The following is a 21,257-nucleotide window of genomic DNA, read 5'->3' on the forward strand; positions in this document are numbered from 1 at the left end:
TCAGAGGGTACCTGGGCTCTAGCTTGTGCAAGTGGAACCCGTGCCCGACTCGAAAAGGCAAAACATTGGACGAAGTGGTGGAAGTTGGAGCTTGGTCGACCTTGAAGGCCGTGCTAGCAAGGTGCAAACGGCGGGTCTGCTCCTGTGATTACTTAGATGGGAGAGGAAGAAGATGATGAACAGTCATCTTCTTCTTTTTTTTCTTTTTCTTTTTAAGTTTTTATTATATAAATAATTTTTTTATTTAAATATTTTAAATCCACATAGCAATATTTAATTATATTGGTGGGATCCAGTTACGTGTCACATCAACATTGTCACATCCTAGTCTCGACTCCGTCGTAGCATGATATTGTCCGCTTTGGGCTTACCATTTCCTCACGGATTTATTTCTGGGAATTCAGACAAAAACTTCCCAATGAGTCACCCATCCTAAGATTACTCTCCCGCGAACTCGCTTAACTTCGGAGTTCCGATGGAATCCGAAAACAGTGAGTTCCTAAAAGGCCTCGTGTTATAGGAGGTGGGCATGTACATATAAGACACATCACCCCCATTCTGTTGGTCGATGTGGGATGTTACAATCCACCCCCCCTTAGGACCCGACGTCCTCGTCGGCACACTCGCACTGAATGGCAGAGTGGCTCTGATACCATTCTGTCACATCCTAGTCTCGACTCAACTGTAGCACGATATTATCCGCTTTGGGCCCCGACCAAGCCCTCACAGTTTTGTTTTTGGGTTTTTCGGCATGAGAACTCCCAGTGGGTCACCCATCCTAGGATTGCTCTCGCCCGAACTTGCTTAACTTCGAAGTTCCAATGGAATCCGAAACAAGTGAGTTCCCAAAAGGCCTCATGCTATAGGAGGTGGGCATGTACATTTAAGGCACATCACTCCCTATCCGTTGGTCGATGTGGGATGTTACAAGCATATAATAGAATTTTTGACAAAATTGTAACGGAATGACCACATTGATTTGCAACACCAATTTTGAGGGACTACATTGATTGATTTTCAATTTCAAGGATCATCTTGATGAGTTAGGTTCATTTTAGGGACCATTTGTGATAAAAACCCTATAATATTTGTTCTGATATATTTAATCACACTACTTTTTAGTCGCCACACGTCCAGCCCTCGAGGCTCTATATGTATTCAGGTTTTTATTTTATTTTGTTGTTTTAGGCTCAGCACTTATGGCCTGCCCCTTATGTGGTCTTTTAATGACATTAAAGAACTTTAATGAGCTCCCAAAATGAGAGCTCCAAGTTAAAATGAGTTAAAATATTGAACCACATTATTTTTAGCTCATTGTAAGACTTAACTACTCCCTCATTGCTGAATGTAGATAATATTATTTGTTCAAAAAAAAAAAACGAGTTAAAAATATCAAATTCTAATCATGTCCTTTTTAGAGAGTTTTTATGAGTTCCTAAATCTAGGGAATGAAGTATCGAGCACATGTGTGAGGCGTATTACACCAGCTATCCATAATGAGGTGGTATTCCAAGAATGCGGAAATTTTTCTACTCATAGTGGCTCTATTAATGCTAACGGTTGTAATATTATTTTTAGTAACTAATGAATTCATGGTTGGAGTACAAGAACTTTGTAAAGCTTATGCGTCAACATGTCGAGATTTACATGATATATTATGGATCATCTAATGCAACACGTGATACGATAATGATTTAAGCACTGAAATGACTATGAAAAAAGTACCAAACAATTTTTTGTCAACAGAATGATAGGTGGATTTGAATTCAAAGCCTTGGTACGTAGGTAAATTCTCAATCAATTGACTAGAAGCCCTTGCAAGAACATCCAACTATATATAAAGATGCAGAGGATTAGAACTTACAAATTCAAATTGAACTCATGAACCTTAAAACTTATCAGATCCTCCATAAATGTGCATAATAAATTCACTTGTCATCACTTAGTCATCCATATCCAACCAACCCTAATCTATCTGGCTTTACATTTAACTAAACCCTAAAACTACATATTTCAGCTCTACAAATACCTTCTTTCAGGGAATGAACTACAAGGAGCCGCCTCAACCTCAAACCCATCTAATACATTGTCTCTTCCTTCAGCAATATCCCTAGCTCACCATGGCAAGAAAGAAAATTAAGCTTGCATACATAAGAGATGATGCTTCAAGAAAAGCCACCTTCAAGAAAAGGAAGAACGGGCTGATGAAGAAGGTAAAGGAACTTAGCATTCTTTATGGAATTGATTCATCTGCTGTCGTTTATAGCCAGTATGACACCAAACCAGAAGTTGGTCCGAACCCGGATGTAACCCGAAGGATAATCGCAAGGTTTAAGCAGATGCAAGAGATGGACAAAAGAAAAAATATGATGAACCAAAAAAGTATTCTAAGGCAACAGATAGTTAAAGTTGAGGAGCAGCTGAAAAAACAAAATAAGAAAAACCAAGAGAAGGAAATTATGATACAATCTATGTACGGGAGCCTTCCAGCTGACTGCTTGCAGAATTTGAGTGGCACGGATTTGAACGGCTTGTTGTAGTCGATTGAAAAATGTATAGAAGCAATTGAGGAAGAAATGCAAGAGCCATGACCATAAGCAACAATGATTAATGAGGTTCGAGGGGTAACGGAAAAGGGATGTGCTATCCACACTTTGTACTTCTCCCACACCTTTTGTTAATTTTTGTCTTTTGATATTCTTCAATTCATCCGATCCAACGGTCGGAAATTAAAGGGGTGTGAGAGAAGTAAAAAGGGGTGCGTAGATATCACACCCCAACGAAAATAGAGTAAGGGACTAAGGGAGGAGAAATGATGGGGTAGTAGGTTAATTAAAATAAATTTCAATGTATTTGATTTTTATATTTTAATTTACTTTTGAATGTTATGTAGTGCAATGCCATATGATAATTGTATTGAATTCAAAGCATTTAAATCTTAACCACTAAGGTGTTCTATATACATGATTTGTGTGTCGACACTATTTTTCTGATTGAAAAAATGTGATGATTGACACTTAGCACTGCGGTTTAGTGGTTTTTTTTTACTCTTAACTGAGAGGTCTTAGTTCAAATCTCGTAAATGGTGAATTTGAAACTAGTTTATCCCCCAACCATTTGTTGTATAAAAAAAGGGTGATGGCCACTAATCCTATGGTTTAGTGGTTTTCTCTAATTTTTTTAGAGGTCATTGGTTTTACTCCTATTGATGACAAGATGACTCATTGAAATTGGTATCAAATAGAATCACCTACAATAATATGAAATAACAAGAGATACAATGCCTATTTCTACCAAAAATAAAATAAAATAAAACCCAAAATAGCATAGATGGACAATAACCAGAACTCTACCATTCAGTTCACTTCCTAGTCAAGTAAGAACAAGTAGTACAGATAGCATATATCAAAGTCATCATGAATTTATAAATCTATCCAAGATTCAAACGATCATTGTCTAGTTCATTTGTGATAACATTTAGAGTTAAAGAGGTATCAATGATACACAAAGATTTGTACCCGAAAAACCCTTAACATGGTAAAAAATCGGGGGAACAACCAAGAGCTCTATCCACTGATAGAAAAGTATGTTCATACAAAGAATCAAACACATACAATCTCAAATCCTAGACTATGTTAAAGAGCAGTTTGTACCTTGTTGGAATCAAATTTCCACACCACCGCGGAAGGAGGAGAGTGTCTAATCGGTCTCCTACAAGAAAGAGCAAACAACTCTGAACAACCTAAGGTATTGGTGTGATACCGGACAAAGGGTTTCTGGTCATAACCTAAGGTACTGATGTGGTATTGGACAAAGGTTCTATGACGGTCAAGTAAGTCTAAATATCTTAGAACTCAAGTAATAGATAATAGAGAAATTAATAGCAAACTAGGCGTTACCATGTTGAACTCTAGAAGGTGTGTTTATACTAGTCGAGAGAGAGTTTTCAAGATAGTGAAATCTGCATTAAACTGAGAGAATCCTAAAGGATGTCTAGGATAATGATAATTAAATATAAGGGAGTTTTAATGAAAAGGCTTGGGCCAACAAATATTTAAACAAAAACCATCCCAAAATGTTATTTAACCAAAAGGGCTCAAAGTTTAATAAAAAATCATCCAAAACTATTGTCTATGGGTCAAATTTACAAACCCAACCTACTACAAATCTACACTTCTGTAAATACCCCTAAATGATTCGATATTGTCCTGACTCTTCACCAAGCTCAACCTAGCACGAAGCAGCCATAATAACTCTTTGTCTTCCTATCAAATTGAATTCCCCCATTTAAAAAACAACCAAATCAAAGTTGAAAAAGGAAGCATTCATCGGAACAAAGTCGTCGAAACAAGTTCAAAGAGGTTTAATGGCAGAAACCAGCGAAAAAGTGTCTGAAAAAAAAAAGAAAAAAGAAAAAACCAAAACATAAAACTGTTTCTGGAGAACCCAAAATATAACATTGTTTCTGGAAAAAAAAAAAAATTAAAATCAGATACACTGTTTGTTTTGTCTGTGCACAAACAAACACTGTATCTGGAAAGAAAAGAACCAAAATCCTGAAACAGTGCCTTAAATTCCACAAACAGTGATTTAGATTTCAGAAACAGTAACTTAGATTCCAGAAACAGTCTATGTTTTAACCTTTGACTGTTTCTTTTCTTTTATGCATCAGTTGATTATATTTAAGAAACAAGATGTTTATTTTGCTTTGAATTCAAATACAGTGATTTTCATTATTTCTTTTCAAGTTTACATTTAAGAAACATTGTGTTTATTTCATTTGGATTCAGGAACAGTGACTTAGATTCCAGAAATAGTAACTTACATTTCAGAAATAATGACTTAAATTCCAGAAATAGTGTTACTTAAAATCCAGAAATAGTTTATTTTTACAGTCCAGAAACAGTGACCCGTCGTTATTATTGAATAGGATGCATATCTCAAATTTATTTTCTAGAGAAACAAACGATGAACTCCACTGACAAAAAAAAAATTAAAAAACAGTATCTCGAATACACTATGAATAATAACTACGATCACAGTTCAACGAAATAATACAAAATATAAATTAAAAAGCATGAAGATCTATATTTTTGTTTCAAAGAAAAAGAAGAAGGTCTGCAAAACAACGATGAACTCCATTAACGACGAAAATCTAGAACTCAACCTAAAAAAGTTAAGGATAAAATCGACAAATCATAATTTATTGTAGTTGGGACATTTTTAGTTGGACTACTTTAATATGGGCCTTGTACTTTAATATGGGCCTTGTATTAATCATTAAACAGTATTAATCATTAAACAAAACTTATAACATGATTTTTTTTATTAAAACTAAAATTTTTCAAGTCTTTTTCATTAGTTTTCCTTAAATATAAAGGTATTATTAAGATGAAACGAGAAGATAAAAACAACCCTTGGTAGTACAAAGTAGCAAATAATCGAGCTCTCTTCTCCCTTAGTTGTATTCCAAAGTAAAGATTCTCTAATCTACGTATAAAACTTCGGCTTATATACCCGACTATAGAGTCAAATCCTACTAAAATATGTTTCCCACAAAATCCAGAAAACCCACAAAATAAGGTAACTTAAAGATAGTTTCCTAACTTGTTACATACTCAAAACTGTGAAGATTCTTTCCCTTGAATGATTAAATCTACACAGAATCAGCCTTCAGAGGTGTATTGAAACTTTTATGACTTCACTAATTTATTGGTCAAACAATCCCAAAAGGTCAATCTGTCCAACACAACATACTTGTACTTTTTTAATAAACACAACCAAACCGGTTTGAATTTAAAGAAAGCTCTCGATACTGTTTACTTTAACGAAAAATCATATTTTTATACTAAAAAATCAATCGTGATACTATTCATTTTAGGGGTGTGCTATCCACACACCCATTTTTACTTCTCACACACCCTTATTAATTTCTGTCTGTTGATCTTTTTCAATTCATTCAATCTGACGGCCGAAACTTAAAAGGTGTGGAAGAAGTAAAAAGGGGTGTGCCGACACACTCCTTCATTTTACTCTTTATTTTGTTCTTATCATTAAAACTCAAAGTTTTCAAATCATTTTGATTAGTTTTCTTTGAATTTAAGGTTGAGATTTTGACTCAGTAATCTTAAATGCCTTGGGAGTCTGCTTCAAATGGAATTATTCAAAATATCCATCATTTCTCCACTTTCCCATCAACATAGATTCTATTGCGTCTGTATGCAAAATATAAAAGGAAATATCAAACATCTTCAAAATATATAATAATATCCAAGTAAAAAAATGGTAATATATAATATAATGACTCATCAACATCCTTGTTTGTGGCAATAAACAATTCCTTCTCTCGTTCTGACAATCTTAATTTGATTCTGGCATTCCTCTCTGATTTTTTTTCGGGATTGTGTATGATATAGACAACATCTTCATCCGCCTTGGAGTCTGAGTGATGTCGTCTTTGAGTTCAAGGTCAAAGTCAAATTCCTTGTAACTTGTTTCTTGACCTCAAGGTTGTGGTTTCTATATCACCACAAGAGTTGGAGTCGGGGTGCTCTGCTCAGCTTCACAGATCATGTTCATGCTCTCAACATCATAGCAATGGGTAGCGGAGTGATCCCCTTAATTTCCTTAATATTGTCAGGTGACGGATATTAGAGCAGCTAGTGGTATGACGAAGGAACAACCTCTATGCTATGAAGCCAATTCTGCCCTATGATTGTTTTGTTCAAAGTCATTCATAACATTGAGAAGTATCAGCATGTTGTAGGATTCCACCTGAACCACGAGACCCATTATTCTGATAAATCGGACCGGGGTGCCTTCAAAGGTATGAAAAGTCGTCTTGCTTCAATTGACATTGTTTAGAATTCTTATCTTTTCCACTGACTCTTTAAAGAGAACGTTGACTCCAAAATCGTTGTCTACCATATTCTACTGGCCATACCATTGAAAATCTATATCTTTATCACCATAGCATCATCGTGGAGAGAGTGCACATATTCCAAATCTCGGTTAGAGAAGGTCAAGATGTTGGAGTCGATTAGAAGGGGTTTGTTGATGGAAATTACCATCCTCGAATTTTTGCAGGCGGTCGTCCTATCTTTTTTAGTGCTACCAAGATATTCTTATTCACCATAGGTGCCATTGATGTTAAGTGTTGGCTTATTTGCTGGTTTATCTTTTTCCTCGTCAGCGAGCAGATATGGATCGGACTTGCATTTGTCCCTCTTGTCTACAGGTTCGTCCTTCTTAGTTTTATCTTTCACATATTCCTAGCAGTATCCCTAGTTGATAAGTTCTTCAATGTGCTATTGGAGCATGGGGCAATTCCGTGTAATGTGCCTAGTGCGTTGGTGGAAGGAGTAGTACTCATTAGACCATACCTTAACCATGTGCTCTAGAAGAGGTTTTAGTCTTTTGAGATAAGGCTTATCCTTGATTCCGTGAAGGATATTTTTTATTGAAGTGTTCAAGGTGGTAAGCTGCCTTAGTTTAGACGAAGTTGACTTATCTTTTCGTTTCTTTTTATCGTTCAAATGAGGGGGGGGGGGGGGGGGGGGGAAAGGCAGAAGAGTATCACGTCTATTCACGTTCTCTTCGGACTTCCTTTTTCATTTGATTTTGAACCCTTCTTTCGGGCTTCGTCATCTCAGCTAGTACCATCACCAGTGTTCTTGAAGCATTCCGCCAACATGGCATAGTCATACTTGCGTCTCTTCAGCTTCCGGCACATATGTGAATGGACACAGAGACCTTGCTTAAAGGGCATTGCAGTGAGTGTATCATCTGGTCTCTCCACTTCAACCAATTTCGCTTGAAATTGGTTGAGATAATTTCTAGCACTTTCATGCTTAGATTAAGGCTCCATGCTGAACATAGCATCATGGTGCTTTCAGATATCGCGATACACAAATAAGTTTGCAATAAAAAAACTCAACAAGCGTATAAAGTTGCCAATAAAGCATTATGGCAACTCCGAGTACCATTTCATAGTAGGTCCTTCCAAAGTAGATAGGAACATCTTGCACATTTATGCTTTATTGTTCCTATTCAGAGCCATGGCATTCTGTAATGCATTTATATGGTTGTCTTGATAGGAATCCCCACGGAAGTACTTGAATCGAGGTGGAGTAATCTTCTCTAGAGGAGGTGCGGTGTGTATTATAGAAAAAATAGGGTCTTTAATCTCTGAGATGATACTACTTAGGATTTGGTTCCGAGTATCCCTCAAAGTGTCTCTATAATTATCTCGATTCAGTGTTCTGCGCCTCTCCTGATCTTCAGATGGTTCCAGATCATCGAAGTGAAAGCGCATGGGGTTCCACACAAGGAGCCCTCGTAATACCTGGAGGTCCAAGATTGAGCTGAACATGGACTCCGCATATGGTTGTATGACTAATAGTCTGGTCTTTGCGTCGTTCCGTACACTGGTTCTCATCAAGAGTTTGTGTTGAAACTGGAAGAGGATTTCCGGCGTCAAGGTACTCAGAATCCCAAATTTGGAGACTGAAACTTAAGTCTGCGAAGTAGTTTCGTGAGAATTCTCTAGATCTTTCATCTGTAGATGAAGTCCAAACGGTTCTCCTCATGAGATGCTTTTGAAGTCTGTTGTGGATCTTCAACAGTTGTGCGGATCTTCTTCAGGGCCTCCTAAAGAGTCTAAGATGGTCAAGTTAGTATAAAAATCTTATAACTCAAGCAATAGGCAAAAAAGGAAGCAATTGAGTGCAAAGTACGCGTTACCAATTCTTTTTAGGAGAGTGAAATCCGCATTAAACTAGGAGAATCTTAAAGGATATTTTGTATAAAATATTGCTTCCTTTTGGGATTGTGATTACGTGCGGCACAAGTAAATTCCTAGATTGCAGGAATCTCAATGAATATAATAAACAATCTGATCCCATTCAGATCAAGCTTCTTTGTCTTGCAAAGTAAGTATGGTCATTCTCAACAAAGCCTACGAGCCTTACCTACCAACAGGGTATGGTGGCACCATTGGCCCATTTAGTCGGCTTAGTCCAATCATAACCATGTAGTTCGTGACCGATTAGGGAGGCACTGAGGTTTCATTCCGCCTTACTCCAGCCCAAGAAAATCCATGGTCTCATATACCTCTGTGCAACTTGAATTTTTTCAAGGGGATCTAGGTTTAATCTTCACAAATCACAATAGTGGCAGCTTTAGTTCGAGCCCTTCATTTGTGGCACCAATGAAATGATTGAGGATGAAATAAGATGCAAAATGTAGATTCAATAATACGAAACAAATCTCCTCAATTGAATGATGACAGATCAAAGAGATTTGATATGAACCTTCACCTAAAAATTCATACGCAAAGACCTATAAACTCAGATCAAAATGAGTCAAGAAAATGGATTATAAACTCAGATCAAAATGAGTCAAGAAAATGGATTATCTTCCCATGATTTCTATGAAGTACAGTTTTAGTTCAAAGAACGAAAGTTTGTGCATCTTGGGTTATGAAAATTGCTGGGAGAAGAACCAACATGACCTAGGGCTAAGGTCATATTTATACTCCTAAAAACCTAACTCATAATACAATCATAAACTGGATCAGGATCCTCTCCTGATCTTTGTATGGGGATCCTCATGACCAAGAAGTGTGGGTCGTTAGATGAAAATTCAACGGCTATAATTATTATAACTTTAAAGGGAACCCCCTGTTTGTAGCCGTTAGATTTTCATCCAACGGCCCACACTTCTTGGTCATGAGGATCCCCATACAAAGATCAGGAGAGGATCCTGATCCTCATAAACTAAATTCTATATGAATACGTGGACATTTATGTGTAAATAGTTAACAGCAACCAACTCATACATAAGGCACACGTCCAATACTGAGATGACATGAATAAAGGAATGTATGATGGCTCATCCAAATTCAGAGCAGAGTCACATGACAATTTTACATATGTACGTGCTCAGACTTGACTAGGTAGACAGCACTAGTCAAGTAGTGTAAAAATGTAGTCTTGAGAAGAAAATGCATGAACCAAACCTTGTTCAGTGTGAGAGCTTAAATCTTCATCATCTTATGAGCTTCATCAACATCCTATCATTGCTCTAATCCCAATTTGAGCTTGGTGTGATAATAGAACCATAATGAATACATTGTTTGATCAACGAAAGTCAAACCCAATCAAGTTCTAGATCTAACACTCCCGTTGAGGGGAGTTCTGTATTGAATATTATATATGCCTAGGTCAGTGTGTGTTCATCTAAATCCATCACCCTTTAATGTAAAATACCGTTGCTATTTGGCTCCACATGCATAATACTTGCACACACACCACAATAGTGCATTCTCCCAACAAATAATTAATGTATCTTAATCGTATAATTTTCACCCAATGTATTAAATAAATGAATGTTTTATCATGAATATATTACTTAGTGCTCACATTGTTGACTTGTTTCATGCATAAACGACTTCCTATTCGAATGATTTTTTGTATAGATGATCTTCAAGTTAAGATTAAAAATGAATGTTTCTAATTATAAAATTCATATGGTGGAGATACATTATTCGCATGGGATTGGATAAGTGCATTCCACTTGGTGTTCTTGCCAATAAAACAAAAATATATAAATATAAACTTGCACATGTTTTTATTTCATTGGCACGAGATACCACCGTGGTGGTGTACCATTGTCATATAAATTCTTCACCCCTTCTCCCCATAAGAAATACAAGTATTATCCTTTACAACCATGTCTCTAATATAAGTGAGTTTCGCATTTATAAGTGAGGTCAAAATTATGCAATATAGTTAACAACACTTGCTAGTTAATATTGCAAACTTTTGAATTCCTATTTGACCATAAAGTAATTGTATTTAGTGCTAGAAAACCATAAGAATTATATGAAACTCATTAATATTATCTTCGTTTCTTAAAATTTTTGTTAGAGGTGAAAGAAAGTGAGTGAGACGAGGAAATTGAGTGTGGAAAATAGCTAGCATAGGATTCACTGGTGCAGCGTGGAAAATTATTTGACAATATGCAACCAAATTATGCTATTTATGTTTCAAAAGCAACATACAAAGGGTAGAAATGGATATGAAGAAAATAACTTCAGTACAACTTATATACCAATTTATACAAAATATTCTTCAACTATGTACCTCCAAATTAAACACATTTTTTTTTTACAAAGCAATAATTAGAACTATTATAATCTATTGAGAAGAGATTTGAAGTTGAGTACAAGCTAGAAGAACATGAAGGCATACTACTGTCTCTAATCAATTGATTTAACCCACAAGTCCTGCTCAACTTTAATTTAGTTAGAAGTGGCCATCAGTGTTGGATCTACAGAGGATTGAGGTCAATTGACCCGTGGACGCCAGAAAATTTGTTGGCCAACACCGCTAGCGAACCCGTTGAATGTTGGTCCTTGACCTCAAAATTCAATAAGTGTTCGACGAAATACCTCACTTAGAAATTATTGACAGGAGTACACGCCATGCTTGGCAAGCTACGCACGCAACTCTTAGTAAGTCTTGCAGGTAGCACATCCATCATTTATCCCTCCTTCACTGTGGTTTCTCCCCTCCTTTTCTTATTGTCTATGTCTCCTATTAGGATAACTATAAGTTTTATACAAGAACACTTTATGATCTCAACAAACTAAAATTCTAGTGGTGCAAATCTCGCATTACAATGTCCGCTAGTTTTTTTTGGGTTGGAATTGGATTGTTTATCTGCAAAATGTAATGTTATCAAGAATACTTTTATGTGTGAAAAGATCAAACCATAAACCACTCGATCAAATGATTGTCATTGCAATGTTTTCTTGAAATATCATTTTCGTCTATTTTATTTCCTATAGTGGAATGTCGTAATAATTTCTAATGCCTATTTCTTACAAAAATGATCTTAAAAGCGATGAATTAAAGGATAGATGATGCCACTAGCATTATGAGTTAGTGGTACTTGTTTTCAATAGTAAGTGTGAAAGATCACAAGTTTCAACTCTAATAGATGTCTAGTTCAATACCTAATAAATACGGCTGATCGACACTTTATGGGGCGCCAAGTCCACCATCCCTTAGTTTAACATATTGTTGGTTTAAAAAGAAAAATAGATAGTTGCGACCGTTGAAATAAAACTTGGAGCAAGTTTCAGAAGATATCATTCAAGGTTGTTTGATGAATCCCTTGAGAGCAGGGACCGTTTGATATAATTATATCAAGATCATATATGCATATAAATGTAAGGATGGAAGTTATGGTCCCTGGTGTTTGCCCTTGGTGAATAGAATAGTAGGGTTGTTGCGTTTGGTGGTGTTTTGATCATGATCTGAAGGAATGAACCAATTTCTCCAATTCAAATAGCTAACAATGGCAGGTCAACTACCCCCACCGCAAGTCCCACCAACACCAGTGCCTTGAAAAACAAAGCAAACCCAAAAACTTTTTTAATGAATTACACTTAATTTCTTACCCCTTTGAAACATTCTAGATGGCTTTTCCTTTTTATAAGAACTATTTCCAGAGCGCATATATATATGTTGATTACTTGTTTTTCAAACCCCTCTGCTTATCAGTGCTGCTAAAATGGCAGCAACAGCAGCTAAGGAGAAAGACAAAGACGAAACGAAAGATGAAAAGAAAGTGAAGGAGAAAGATGACGGAGTAATCAATGCTGTTTACAAAGTTAACCTCCACTGCAAGCAGTGTGCACGTGATATTAAGAAGCCTCTTATGGCTACCCAAGGTATGTATAGAGCAGCATTCCTTGTGGTCAAAAGTATTCCTTGTGTTAATTCCTCACCATGCATGTCGTTTTCTCAATATATATGTGCCAATTGAATGTGAAATAAAAAAGCTTTTTAGCTAAAATGGTCATGAAGTTTGCTTAACTCTTTACTTTGGTTCATGAGATTTGAAATCAATAAAAGTGGTCCATAAGATTGTCCATTATCAATCAATAAAAGTGATCCTTATTTAGCATAATTTTTCAAATTTCATGGACCAAAGTGAGGAGTTATGCAAATCTCAAATACCATTTTGGCTAAAAAGCCAGATAAAAACTTTTTTTTTTACGGTAAAAATAAAAACAAAAACTTTATACGTAGTTTATACTTAGAGTATCTCCGACCCTTGTATTCAAACCTAAAACTTTTAACCCAAAAAATTTAGGTTTTAACGCAGAAACAGTTTTTCTGCTCCAATCCTTCTAGGCTAAATTTTTAGCCTGAGATTATTAAAAAAGAATTTAGGATAATTTTTAACCTTTTTTTCAAAAAAAAAAATTATGTAGACTATCCTAACTTAATTTTATAAACATTTTAACATAACAACATTTAGATTCCAATAAATGTTGAAAAACCATTAAACTGACTCTATGAAACTCGTGGAACACTATGAAATAATATGAAACAGATAAAAGAATTTTTTTTTAATTACTTTAGCCATTTGATTTGAATTTGGACCGTTAGGCACCATTGGATGTGATCATACTAGATCTTAGCCGTTAGATTCAAAAAATTTATAAATATAAAGATAAAAAAAAATACACATATATAATGGGCCAACCCACTAACCCAGGGGTCTCCTGGCCTAAATTTACCCTAGAAAGGAGTTTTGGATTAAAACTCATATTTATCCCAAGAGTTGGAGCTAGTTAGGATAAGTTTAGAACCTAAAATTTGAGTTTTACTCCAAGGGTTGGAGTAAGTCTTACTGTGAAGAAATGAAAAATGTAGAGCATGTGGAGTTATGCATGTCCCCGGGATTGAAAAAATATACGATGTTTATATTGTCAGATTATGAATTTTTGTCATAATGTACAGTGTATATGCTTACAATGTGTAAAATAATTTTCTGTCTAGTAGTATATATAACTTAGACGATCATAATAACATTACCACGTTCCATGTGAGTGTGTTTCCTTGCGTTTATTTTCGTTTGTATAATATGGTCAATAGTTGAGGCACCTAATTAACGGAGCATTATGTAAACATGCGTCACCAGGGGTTCACAATGTAGAGGCTAATATGGAGAAAGGTGAAATAAAGGTAAAAGGAGTTTTCGACCCAACAAAAATTCAGAAACGGCTGGAGAAACTTTCTAAGAAAAAGGTCGAGTTAATATCACCCAAACCTCAGATCAAGGAAAGCACAGTAACAGAGAAAAAAGTAGTGAAGGAAACCAAAGAGGTGGTGCTCACTCACCCATATACTTCAAATATTTTTTTGCTTAATATGATTAGCATTACTTAACAATCCAGGTAAATTATTGGATTGTCATCAATTATATTTCATTGATAGTCTATTTAATCAACAATCATGGCTGGTTCTTTTACTTAAAAGTTGTTAGAAATTTCCACTTTACTTTTATTTATTGTTTAATCAGTATACTAGTATTGACAAGTGCCAAAGTTAGATATACTAGATGCATTGTTGGTGATATTTTGAGTGCTTAAGTTGCTAATCAATTCTTAGGTGTGTATAAAATCCCACACGGAAATGACTCTGAGACCCTCACATAGTAGTTTAACAAACTGTTGACCGCTCACCAATTGCCAATTTGTTTTGAGTTAGATACTCTAAATATGTTATAATTTTGAGCAGTTAACATAGTTACACGTCATATAATATGTGTGTGAGAAGAAACCTTTCATATAACAGTTTACACGTGGATATAAGCCCTATTTTTTAAATTTTTAATAAAGCTATATTCAAATGATTGCACTAGAATAACCAATTCTGTTCTTTTATTCCGAAGCCAATTTCACGGACAATAGTGGTGAAGGTTCACATGCATTGCGACAAATGTGAGCAAGATTTGAAGAAGAAGTTAATAAAGAACAAAGGTATAATTTCCAAACTTTTTTGTTTGTATGTATAATTTAGGGGTTTTTTTTCTAAAGAAGCAAATATATGTCAATGATGTTTGTAGGTATTCACAATGTAAAAACTGACATGAAAGCACAAACTCTAACAGTGGAAGGAACAATCGAGCCTGAAAAACTAATCTCGTATTTGCGAAAAAAGGTGCACAAACATGCAGAACTTGTGCCCTCGAAACCACAGAAAAAGGAAGAAACAAAAGAGAAGGAGAAGAGTTCCCCAAAACCACCAGAGGAGGAGGAAAAGAAAGAGAAAAAGGAGGATAAGCAAGAGAAAAAGGAGGATAAGCAAGAGAAACAAGAGAAAAAGGAGGATAAGCAAGAGAAAAAGGAAGAAACAACAGAGAAGGAGAAGAGTTCCCCAAAACCACCAGAGAAGGAGGATAAGCAAGAGAAAAAGGAGGATAAGAAAGACGGTACTGAGAAATCTACTGAATCAGTTTCCAAGGTTATAGAAGTTAAGGAACACGTAAGTGTGGTGGAGGTTAAAACTAAAGAGGGCAATACTCCATATTTCATTCACTATGTTTATGCTCCACAAACGTTTAGCGATGAAAATCCAAATGCTTGTTTTATAATGTAAATAGGTGAGGGTAGAGTACATATATACCTCACTCCGTATTTATTTGGACTAATTTCTTTCTATTTGTCTGCTTGTATGAAGATATATGATGCTTATAATATAGACTCAATATAGACCATGGATATTAGGTATATTCTTAATTCCTTGATTATATGGCTCAATTTCTCAATCTGAAAATATAACTTTTTTCTTTTACAGTATAATTCTAGTAAGCAAACATTATCCCCCTGATGCATGTAATTTCGGTTGTGGTCCTGTTTCAAAATTGCATTTGTTAGTTCTCAAGTTACTTAAACTCTTTACCATCACAAAGATGAGGCTGAAGTTTCAGTTTCAAATTTAATCATTATTGTAGGAATGATCGGTGGATGACGAGCAAAAGTTCCCTTAAGTCCTAAACCCTAAGTCTCACGCTGGAAATCTTTGCAAAAGATTTCAACTTAAGTGGTTTCACTTTTAATTGCATGGCAAGTCTTCTATATATATGAAAGCCCAATTTTGTTGGACTCGATATATAGGTCATTTGATTAAGTCAAGAACAATATCAATATTGACTAGTAGTGAGCCGTGGCATCTCTGAAACTCTAAACAATAAGCAACACAACATAAAATGCAAATAATTCATATGTATCTGCATGCATTCCAGCCACGTCTTGCACATCTAAATCTGAAGGGTATATACACTACTGACTATACTTTATACATAAATTGCTTGCCTTCTTTTCCAAACACCTATTTATCATCACCTCTTAGTTAAAAGACTATAAACTGCATACCACAAAACTACCGCAGAGAAATAACTGTTCATAATATCCACATTAATTTCTGGTAATGAGATACAAAATGCCCTGACGGAATTTTTTTTAGGGGTGAAAACATGATATGAAATCAAGTGCCCTAAATCATAACATAAAATAAACCTGAATTATAAACTAGTCTTATCTATTAAGCCTCAGGAATTAATAGGTAGTTTTGGTTAGTTTATCGCAGCCTTACCCTCCTTGGAAGTTCATGCTACTGCGAGGTTCACGCTTGGTACAGCTGACTTTGTGCTTTGGGTTGAAGAGGAGGCTAATAGGCCAATTCTTAACATTAGGGTTTATTCTGAAATTCATTGGTTTGATTTCCCTTCGCTGTTGTTTGACTAGTAAAGTGCGTTCTCTTTAACAAGGTCACACTTGTTTACAACCCTTCCCTATGTATTCGTTATTATGAATGACTCAAATTTAATCTCGCAATAAGAAAAAGGAATTCAGGTATCTTTCCTTTTTCTTCTTGTTCAAGAATATTATCATAACAAGCATTTCCTAGTCCTTCATGTCTAAGTTTCTGAAATATTAATTTCTAAAAGAAAAGTACTCCTAGAATATGTAGGAACGATATAAAACTGAGGAATAATCCATGAATGAAAGAACCTTTGAGATAATCATCAGTACAACTAAGTAATATATTTTAAGAAATGAGAGAAAAACTGAGAACAACTAAAATATATTCAGTGCAAGAGACTAGCTAGGACGAGTTGGTTAGAAAATTGATTATCTGGTTATGTGGGTGAAGTGGTCAGATCATGTGAGAGCTTTCTTTTAGTAGGTTTTGGTTGTTTCTTATCTTTCTTTGTTTTGGTGGAAGATCGGACAGATATATTGGGGGGGGGGGGGGGGGGGTGTGAGAGAGGGAGAGAGAGAGAGAGAGAGAGATCTAATTATATAAATTCATGTTTATGATATTAGTTTCACATGACCAAATTAATATCATATAATTGTAGACGCTACGAGTGGAAAGCATGATTTTTATAGGTATATACAAGCATCCCACACATGGAAAAGGCAAAAATTAATCATCGTTTTCATGAAAAATCACCAAGGATTAATTAGTAGAAAATATTTTACCTGATTCATCAATATAGTTGATAGCACGATCTTTATTCATCCTACGGATTAAACAATATATAATTATTGAAGCTTATGTTAAGAGGTTGTGATACTTATCACAAAATTATTTGTCAGTAATATCAGTTCTGACAATTATTATATCCAATCCAAAGCTAAAATATACTCTGAAACCATTTCTAATTAAGAAAAGGGAGTTCCAAAATCCAATTTCCATCAACATTCCATGGACACATTAAAAAGCAATACAAATTAGGAACCAAAATGAAGTTACGAGAAGATAGACGAAAGAAATTAAGCAAGAAAAATAATTGTACAAGGCTAGGGAATGGGGGTGATGATATTAATATAAAGATCGATTCTCTGACCTTGGTTGACCTGACCTATAGCTAGCAAAAACTATCAATAAGGCGGCCGCCCAGCAGAGTTTCCTCCCCAACTATCAACCTGCAGCTGATGAGGCATGTTATTGAGCGGCAGGTTAAAGAAGGGAAGCCCCGAAGACGGATCTGGAAAGGGGTTGCTTACTCCTACGCCACCGCTGCCATCACCACCACCTCCGCCACCTGAGGACTGTGGCACAGGCTGCTGCATCTGCAGCTGCTCCTCTTCCTCCAAGGGCAATCTTTCATAAGCCACGTTGGTAAACGATGAGGCTATGACAATAACAGGTCCAGATGCTATTAGTGCTCCCACAACATTTCCACCCACAACCTGGCCTTGACCACCAGCTAAAAATATTGTGAGGCTGGTGGCCCCAGGAGGTGCAGGCGGCGGCAGAAATGAACCTGTTAATGACAGAATCTCAAATCTGCCGTGCAGTGTGAGAACTGCGCCAGCCGCTGACGGTTGACGCAAGCTCACGTTGGTCACCATACCACTCCCACTCAAAACACAAATCCCTCGCTGCCTTTTCCTCGCATAAGTGCCGACGGAATCAAACACATCACAGCCACTGCTGACCTCCAAAATATGTGCTCTTAGGGTGTTTGCGCTCTCACGAGTTATGATCACTGGGGGTTTGGGCTTGTTTCTAGACCCTGGGGGCCGACCTCTGGAGCGTCGGCTCCCGGAATCACCCGAACCAGGATTTGGGGTCACCAGGTCAAACCCTTGATGATGATGATTGTCATTATCAACATCATTTTGGTGGTGGTCAGAGGAGAAAAGATTGTTGCGGTTGGGGGTGGTGTGGTCATCTTCGGAGTCCGGCGGTCTTTGGAGGTGGAGATCAGGGAGTTGGAGCTGCTGATGAACAAACCGAGATGCTGAACCCAAGTCTAAGCCAGCCATACACAGAGAGCTAAAGAGAACAGAAAACAAGAAAAATATAGTAAAATATATGTATAAATTTTAATATAGCAAGGTTCAATATTTTATGGGTTTTGGAGAAAGGAGAGCCCCATAATTTCAAACCCTAGAACGAATAGAAAACAAAGGGGATCAAGTGCAGAGAAAGGGAAGGGTACGAGTTGAGGAGAGAGGTGCAAGGAGGAGGAGAGATCGAGATATCATAAAGTGGCAAACGCAGCCATTCTCAACATCTAAATTATAAATATAAAACGTATATGCTTATAAAATAGCGGAGATAAAACAATTCGCTTCTTTAGTAACTTTTACTTTTTTGAATGTGGGAATTGAATTTTCTATGTTAACACTTAGTGTGCTTGAAACTGAATACTCGATCAAAGATAATGTAAAGAGGAACAATATTTTATTACTGTATATATTAGTTGATCAGTTATTACATGATTAAGAGAAATGTTAAGGAGACTCTCTCAAAGTTGAATCTTTCATGAATTTTCTTCTACCTCATAATTTAAGGTTAATTCTCATGTCAACATTATAAAACATTGTGCCAAAAACATAAGGTAACAGATAGTATATATGAAGAGTCTCACTTTTGAGAGAGTCTCCTTAGCGCATCTCTCCATAATCAATTATCATACATGTAAGAATTGTGTTATCAGCAATATTCTATTTAAACTAATCTTAAATACATTGATGAGAGAGAATTCAAACTCAAATGAGATCAATTAGCAAATGACACCTTATTATAATGAAGGAAAGCAATCATGTTTATACACTCTTGTGTGGATTCGATTTCCCACCGATTTCCCTCCCCCACAACTAATTACCTAACCGACTAATGATATCACTCTACTCAAATGGGATCAATTAGCCCATGTAACCATACCCACGTCTACATATCTATATATATATATATATATATATATATATATTTAAATTAATGTGCTTAAAAATTCACGTTCAGTGTGATCATGGCAACAATATGTAAATTTGATGCGTATTATTTTGCATCAATTATGATGATAAATTTTAACGAAAGCAAATAGTTCAAAAAACTTCTCCATTTCTTCAAAGTATTCTTTAGAGCCAAAAAGACACCTTAGCCACCAAGGGGAGGAGGAGGAGCAAAAAGAATCCTCCTCCCCATTCCATACTTTCTTCACCTCCTATAAGTTAGTCTTTCGTGATGATTCCGTCTGAGTTATACTCAGGTTTTAGAATGTACTCTATCATAATTTCGAATGTGCTCCTTATTCAATGATCAATCCAATCACTCTCTCAAAAACTTATAAAGAGAAAATTGTAGAGGGAAATGAGGAGAGAGAGTAGATAAAGGAAATGTAAAGTGTTTTCCAAACTTGTGTATATTTCATCTTTGATAAATTAAGCACCTATTTATAAGCTTATAATGATGAGGTTAACCCATAAGTTATAAATTACTAATACACTCTAATTAGAGCATGCTCTACTAAACATTAAGATAGGAGAGGTTGTGGACATTATGGTGGTCATCCACATTCCATACATTTATATAACACTCTCAAATTATTGTTTTCTCTACATTATAACTAGTTTTGGAGGAGTTGCTATCTACTTTAGGTATTTTTTGCCATCTTCACCTTTATTCGCTATGCGTAAAATATACGCTAGAGACCATGTTTTCCTCAAATGTTGATCCACCCATTATTCCACAATGATTTCCATGAGTTGAGTTGTATTGTTTAGGCTTCTGGGTTTGGCTTAATTTGGTGAGTTGTGTAGTATTGTTGACATGGTTGGTGTAACTTTGATATTTTCTTAATGAAATTAAATTTTTTTTTTTTGGTCAAAAAATTAATTTCTTTTGTTTAATTGATAAAAAAATAAAAAATAAAACAGAAATAAAATAATTGTAGCCGTTTTTTTATCATGTTGTAATGAATTGTTAAATTTAAAAAAAGCCTAGTGACATTTTTTTTTTCCAATATTAAAAGTAAGTTTCAGTTCCAATTCTGTACTCCCCATTGATTAGCAGGAAAAAGAAAACTGTTACATAATTTTGTTCATAAAATATGTCACAAAATGATGTTGGATCGACTTATGTCGCTTTCTTTTAAACATTACTCAATATTTACTTGAGATTATACAATTCAATTAAGTACTACCTTTCTGAAAAAGAAAAAAAAAAAATTGGCCAAACCTTTCTAACAAGTTTCTTTGAATGAATGTTTTTATTTAATCAAATATTTGTCTAAATAGCTTCATGTATTTAAAAAAAAATAAAAAAAAATCGCATCAATATTTTTGTTGGGCATCTAAGTACTTAGTATTGAGACAAAATCGGCATTTAACAAATGACAGATTCAAATGGTTCATCACAAGGAAAGTTTTGAATCAACATTGTGAAAGTTAAAAACTTGAGAATTGTGGATCATGATGAATTGTTTATACATATGTGTGTGTGTGTGTGTGTGTCTTTCTTGTTTGGGAGTTTGTTGTTTATTCGTCTATAATTGTATACAAAAGAGCAATGGCTAATCAAATATTTTTGGGAACTTTCATGAAAAAGTTTTGAGCATAGTTTATTTTAATAAAAAATCATGCTATAACTTTATTTAAT

The 21,257-nt window shown here is 35.4% G+C and overlaps 3 protein-coding genes across 5 annotated transcripts; 2 read left to right on the top strand and 1 right to left on the bottom strand.

Moving 5' to 3' along the window:
* Positions 1–2,120: 2,120 nt before the first annotated feature.
* On the top strand, positions 2,121–2,540 carry LOC125480714 (agamous-like MADS-box protein AGL80). The gene has a single exon (XM_048591752.1). The coding sequence runs from the start codon at positions 2,121–2,123 to the stop codon at positions 2,538–2,540; it is 420 nt and encodes a 139-aa protein (XP_048447709.1).
* Positions 2,541–12,538: 9,998 nt separating this feature from the next.
* LOC103942566 (heavy metal-associated isoprenylated plant protein 4) lies at positions 12,539–15,606 on the top strand. Of its 3 annotated transcripts, XM_048591690.1 has the most exons (5): positions 12,539–12,739; positions 13,999–14,183; positions 14,752–14,839; positions 14,926–15,134; positions 15,186–15,606. In XM_048591690.1, the coding sequence occupies exons 1-5, from the start codon at positions 12,580–12,582 to the stop codon at positions 15,456–15,458; spliced, it is 915 nt and encodes a 304-aa protein (XP_048447647.1). In that variant the 5' UTR covers positions 12,539–12,579; the 3' UTR covers positions 15,459–15,606. The 3 variants fall into 3 exon arrangements, with proteins under 3 accessions (XP_048447647.1, XP_009351026.3, XP_048447646.1); XM_009352751.3 differs by having other exon boundaries at positions 14,926–15,606; XM_048591689.1 differs by having other exon boundaries at positions 14,971–15,606.
* Positions 15,607–17,520: 1,914 nt separating this feature from the next.
* Positions 17,521–18,843, bottom strand: LOC103942565 (AT-hook motif nuclear-localized protein 23-like). Its single transcript, XM_009352750.3, has one exon. It carries the CDS (start codon positions 18,638–18,640, stop codon positions 17,750–17,752), a length of 891 nt encoding a protein of 296 aa, XP_009351025.2. The 5' UTR covers positions 18,641–18,843; the 3' UTR covers positions 17,521–17,749.
* Positions 18,844–21,257: the final 2,414 nt, after the last annotated feature.

Source organism: the organism of the source record quoted next, unplaced genomic scaffold (assembly GCF_019419815.1).
Source record: "Pyrus x bretschneideri cultivar Hongxiangsu unplaced genomic scaffold, Pyrus_bretschneideri_v1 Contig35, whole genome shotgun sequence".
Taxonomy (NCBI): domain Eukaryota; kingdom Viridiplantae; phylum Streptophyta; class Magnoliopsida; order Rosales; family Rosaceae; genus Pyrus; species Pyrus x bretschneideri.